The 4,944-nt window shown below is 55.8% G+C and overlaps 1 protein-coding gene across 1 annotated transcript in view; it reads left to right on the top strand.

Moving 5' to 3' along the window:
• Positions 1 to 2,888, top strand: part of SYPL2 (synaptophysin-like 2) — a 21,794-nt gene extending 18,906 nt beyond the window's left edge. The window contains exon 6 of the mRNA XM_005860115.2: positions 766 to 2,888. Within this exon, the coding sequence (XP_005860177.1) occupies positions 766 to 912 (147 nt within the window). The 3' untranslated portion in view covers positions 913 to 2,888. The remainder of the gene's footprint in view (positions 1 to 765) is intronic.
• Positions 2,889 to 4,944: the final 2,056 nt, after the last annotated feature.

The following is a 4,944-nucleotide window of genomic DNA, read 5'->3' as shown; positions in this document are numbered from 1 at the left end:
CGCCCCCCCACTCCAGGCCCAGTTAGTGTCTGGCACACCAGGGAGCCTTCTAGACCTTGCTGGAACCCCGCTGATAGGTTTCACCCCGCCCTGACATTTTATTGTAAAAATTCTCCTGCATACAGCAGAGCTGACAGAGTTTCACAATGAACACCCACGTCCTCATCACCTAGCCTGTACCGTGAACATTTTACGAGACTCGCTTTATCACCTATCTGTCCGCCTCTCTCCATCTATCAACCCGTCTTATTTTTAATGCATTTCAAAGTTAATTGCAGGCGTCAGTACACTTCCCCCTAAATGCTTCCTGCTGGTAGGCTTTTAAATATTGTGAATAAGTATTGGAATATAGCCCTGGCTGGGTCCCTGCCAGGCCTCGGCCCTAGGGAAGGAGCACCTTGGACAGCTCTGGCCACACCCACCCCGCAGAAGGCTCTGGGAACTGGGTCCCACGTGTGCATGTGCGAGAGCGAGAGCAACAAGGACCTTGCTCCTTTTGTGCTTTGCACAGCACGCTCCACTCCAGGGGCCGGAGTCTTCTAGCGACCAAGCCACAGCTGGGGGCATCTGTACACAGAGTTAGACACTTTCACCAGAGAACCCCTTAGTGGGTGATGGCCTTGAACTCTATCTCAATATCCAGTTTTCTGATAGTTTTTGTGGCCCTCTGTACCTCTCCCCATCTGCCCCCTCCACAGGTCCTCCCCTCCCGGTTCCCACGATGCTCCCTCACTCTTCTCATAAACTCCCCCGATGTCTTTGCAGCTCTTCGGCTTTATCAACTTCTTCCTGTGGGCTGGGAACTGTTGGTTCGTGTTCAAGGAGACCCCGTGGCATGGGCAGGGCCAGGACCAGGGCCAAGGCCCCAGCCCCGAGAGCACAGCTGAGCAGGGAGCCGTGGAGAAGCAGTAAGCAGCCCCCACCTGGCTACTCCCGAACAGGATGCACCTCTTCAACCACCTCGGCTCCCAGGACCTCCCTCTTCTTGCTCCTCCAACTCCCCTCCCCCGCCACTCTGGGCTCTGGGCTCTGAGAAGTCATCCACGGATGGGCAGGCAGCAGCTGTCGGGAACCTGGGCAGCCCTCCCGGTGGCTTCCTGTCCCTTCTCCGCCGGAGCCCCCCATGGCAGGAACTTCTTGTCTACTGCTTGGACCCCGGCACCTGACCTAGGTCGTAGGGACCCTCACAGCTTCTGCTACAGGTGAGGGTTGGAGGCAGGAGACCAGAGTCCTGAGACTGGTTCCTAGCGGCCACCTCTATCAACCTGTCCAGCTTCAATAAAAGTGGGGGGAGGGGAAATTGGCCGCAGCCTTCTTCCTGGTCCCTTGCGTGGAGGGCCCACCAGTGCTTTCGAGACCCCTCTTCCATGGCTGCCATCTAGGCCTCGTGCCTGCACTGCTCACCACAGAGCTCTAGTTCGGTGTGCTTCCCACTCTCCTCTGGCCTCTGCTGCCCGCTGAGCCCACCATGTGTGAGCCGGGGAGGCCCACCAGCCTGGCAAACAGCCTTCAGAGGGTCCCGGTGCCTGAGACTCAGTGGGGAGCAGATACATTGCAACTGCGTTGAAATTCAAGAAACTAAAGCCAGGAAACTTGCTGGGGAGTCAGTTTCTTCTATTCCCTCAGTCCTCCCGCCCCTCCAAGCTGGGGCTCTTGCCACCAGCTCTCTAAACTCACATTGGCCCTCAACTCCTTACCTTCCTCCCTGAACTCCCTCTTGGGCTTGGTCTCACACTTGGGACACAACCTGAGGGGTCTAAGAGCACCTCCATCTCAGCCCTCCCCTCAACCTCTCTGCCCATCTCCCTCCCCCTTGGGTCTGAGGCATTCAAGATCCTTTTCCGAGTCTGGCCAGGCCTTCCTTTCATTCCTGTGGGGCCAGGCAAGGGCTTTGGAAAGGCCCAAAGGACCATTCGTGAGGCTAAGTTGCCCCGGACCCCAGGACATGGATGGATGGGCCCATTTCTTCTGCATTCTCTGCCCCTCCCCTCTCCTTCTTGGCCCTTCTTTCATACTTCCCCTTCTCACCTTACAAATGGACCTGCTCTCTCCCTTTGCCCTCCTGCCTCATCCTTCCCAGGCCCTATCTCCCCACCCCGTCCAGGGCAGGCCGATGCTATTGGTGCTTCTTCATTTCGGGACCCAGTTCCATATTTGTCTTTGGTGTGTCTCCTCTTCCTGGTACTGCCTTCAGTCCCTCTCTGAACCCCCAGGCCTAAGACACAGTGCCGACAGGGTCAGGGCCATCTGTCCCCCACCCGGCTCCTACCCAGTCTGCCCTGGCCACAGGGTTGCCCAGAGAAGGATGAAGAAGGATGAATCCAGCCATTTTCCAATCCCAGTGCCAATTAGCCCATTATCATCCCCAAAGCGAATGTGCCTGTGCCAGTCTCTGCTCAGGACTGAGTCAACCCTCCAACCTCCTCACCTCCCTGAACGCCATTCACAGGAGTATGTGCATTACTGGGGTGCCCAGGGCCTTTGCCTTTGGGCCAATCATTTCTTCTCTGGGGCAGAGTCCCCCCCACTTGTGGGGGTAGATTTATACCCTCAAATACTGCAGAGGCCTTGGGAATAAGACTTAGGCCATTTTGTTTTGTTTGGGCAAAGGGATTTGAGGAAAGAAGAGAGGTTACAGGGATGAGAGTGTTTCTAAGTCTGAACCTCTCTCTGTCCTGAGCTGTCCCCATAGTTACTCAAGGACAAGGAGGGACAGTTTTGCCTCCAGAGACCCAGAGAACAAAGGGGTGATCCTCGTTTTCTCCGAGCTGGCCCCTGTGGGGGTCTGTGAGCAGCTTCTACTGGAACGTTGTTTGGATTCTGTGTACGTGTTTATAATTTATTTACAATGTGATGGATAAAGTGTTCTCCTTTGGGGGCCGAAGTTAGCAACCGGCCCTTCAGGGGGGAAAGGGTGGGTACGCACTCCTGCCAAGGACTCCTAGCTCAGCACTTCCCCTGGCGCACAGCAGGCTTTTCCCCTCAAAAGCCCGGCTTCTTATCAGCCAGAAGTCCTTGATTTAGGTTATGGCCTCTCTCTCTCCCCCTAAGAGGAAAGGCAGGGCTAGGCCGAGTGCCCAAGGACAGGGCTGTCCTCATAGGATTCATGTCCCCTCCAACCAGGGCTGGCAGCACCGCTTTGCCCAGTGGGGCCAGAGGTAGAAGAAGGTGTCTGGTTTCTCCAGCTGCTGCGGGAGGCTAACAGGCAGGCCCTTTGCCCTAGTGAACTCTGACCCCGCCAGGCTGCCCACCCAGGACCTTTCCTGAACATGAGTTCCCGCCGCCACCGTGGCCACAGGTCTCCTGTCTCGGGATCACAGGGCGTGGGCGGGAGGAGAATGCTGCATGTTGTTTTCTGGTGCTTGTTATCACACATTGGAATAAACAGTGCTTCAAGCATTTGCCATGAAGGAGCCAAGACTGGAGCCCTTCTGGGGATTTTTATTTTCCTCTTCCTCCCCTCGCTTTAAGTTTTTGGACAAATATCTGCATTTCCACCAGAACATCATTCTGCCCCTCTCCCCTCCCAAGCTGGAGAATCTGCAAACTGAAGAGCGGCTCCGGGTGACATCTCTTTTGGTGGCATCAGTTAGTCCAAAGAAACCAAGATTCATTAGCAAATTTAGAGAAAACTCAAAAGGTGTGTGTGTGTGTGAGAGAGAGAGAGAGAGAGAGAGAGAGAGAGGGGCCTCCACAATGCTGTTTTCATTTGTTCTCCTACCATCTGTGACTCAGACAAGCTTCCTGCTGGAGTCAAGGGGGCCATATGCTTGCCCTCTTCACTAGAAAGGTTCTTGCTACACCAACTTGCACCTCTCTCCCCTCTGACAGCCACACGCTACGTTTACATTCCCTAGAAAAATACACCTGGGTACAATCTTACGTTCAATGTCACCAGGATCCTGGACACCCTAGGGGTCGTCTCTGGTTCTCAGGTTAGGATTCCCTGCCCTCAGAGATCATTCTTGAGGGGAAAGTGAGAAGGAATCTGTGAGTCTTGGAGTCACAGACCTGGATTTATTTGCCTCCGATTCGATTCCCCCTTAGCGGAAGGCATGACTATGGGGTGAAATGTGAGGGGTTGAGGAGGAATAAGAGAATGAGTATCTTTCTTCTGATGTGATGGGGAAGGGCGGGCTTTTGTGTCTTGATTGTGTGAGGGTGGGAAGAAATGTTATCCGCTGAGAAAAAGGAAGAGGTGGATCATTAAGGTCTTTCCCAGGCCTCAGCAAGGAAAATGACAGATCTGATGAGAAATCTCCCTATGCCGAGGCTCTGGTAGCAGCCCTTCCAGCAGACAAAATATTCATTAGGAAAAGAAGCCAAAGTGATGGATGGAGTCAGGGTCCAGCCGGGGTTTGGGAAGAGGCAGTCCAGGGTATCGATCGCAGTGCTCAGGAGGAGAGAGCCGATCAGCAGAGATGCTGCAGACCCAGTTCCGGGGCTGGCTCTGGCTCCGAGACAGCCTTCTGTCATCCTGACAGGTGATCTCGGTCAGCTCGGCTAGGTCCCCTCAAACCCGGGCAACGCCATCCAAGCCTCCGCTCCGCACCCGGGTAGCGGGGCTCCCATCGGGGAGGCACAACGCGGGAGCCGAGGACCCTCCCCCACGCCAACCCCTGTGTCCTTCAGCGCATCGTGCAGACTCCCTCCCCCTGCCCTTCTGCTTCACAGCGCCCACCTCCCTGCACCTACCCAGTTCCATCTACAGGGGAGCGAAGTGGGCCGGCAGCGGGAGGAACGTGTGCACCAGGGTTAGGGGGGGAGGTCCTGGGGCTTTCGTCTCGTTTGCCCCCATCACTGTGCATTTCGGAGGAGCTCTCGATGCAAACTCGGTGGGCAGCAGCACCTCCTGCAAGACTACATTTCCCAGAAGGCTCTGGGGGAGTGAGGGCGAGGGGCAGGCGGCCCGCGCTGCGCCTGTGCAGAGAGGGAGCCGAGAGG

The sequence above is a fragment of the Myotis brandtii genome, unplaced genomic scaffold (assembly GCF_000412655.1).
Source record: "Myotis brandtii unplaced genomic scaffold, ASM41265v1 scaffold131, whole genome shotgun sequence".
Classification (NCBI taxonomy): Eukaryota; Metazoa; Chordata; class Mammalia; order Chiroptera; family Vespertilionidae; genus Myotis; species Myotis brandtii.
This window is presented reverse-complemented; position numbering and strand designations above follow the sequence as displayed.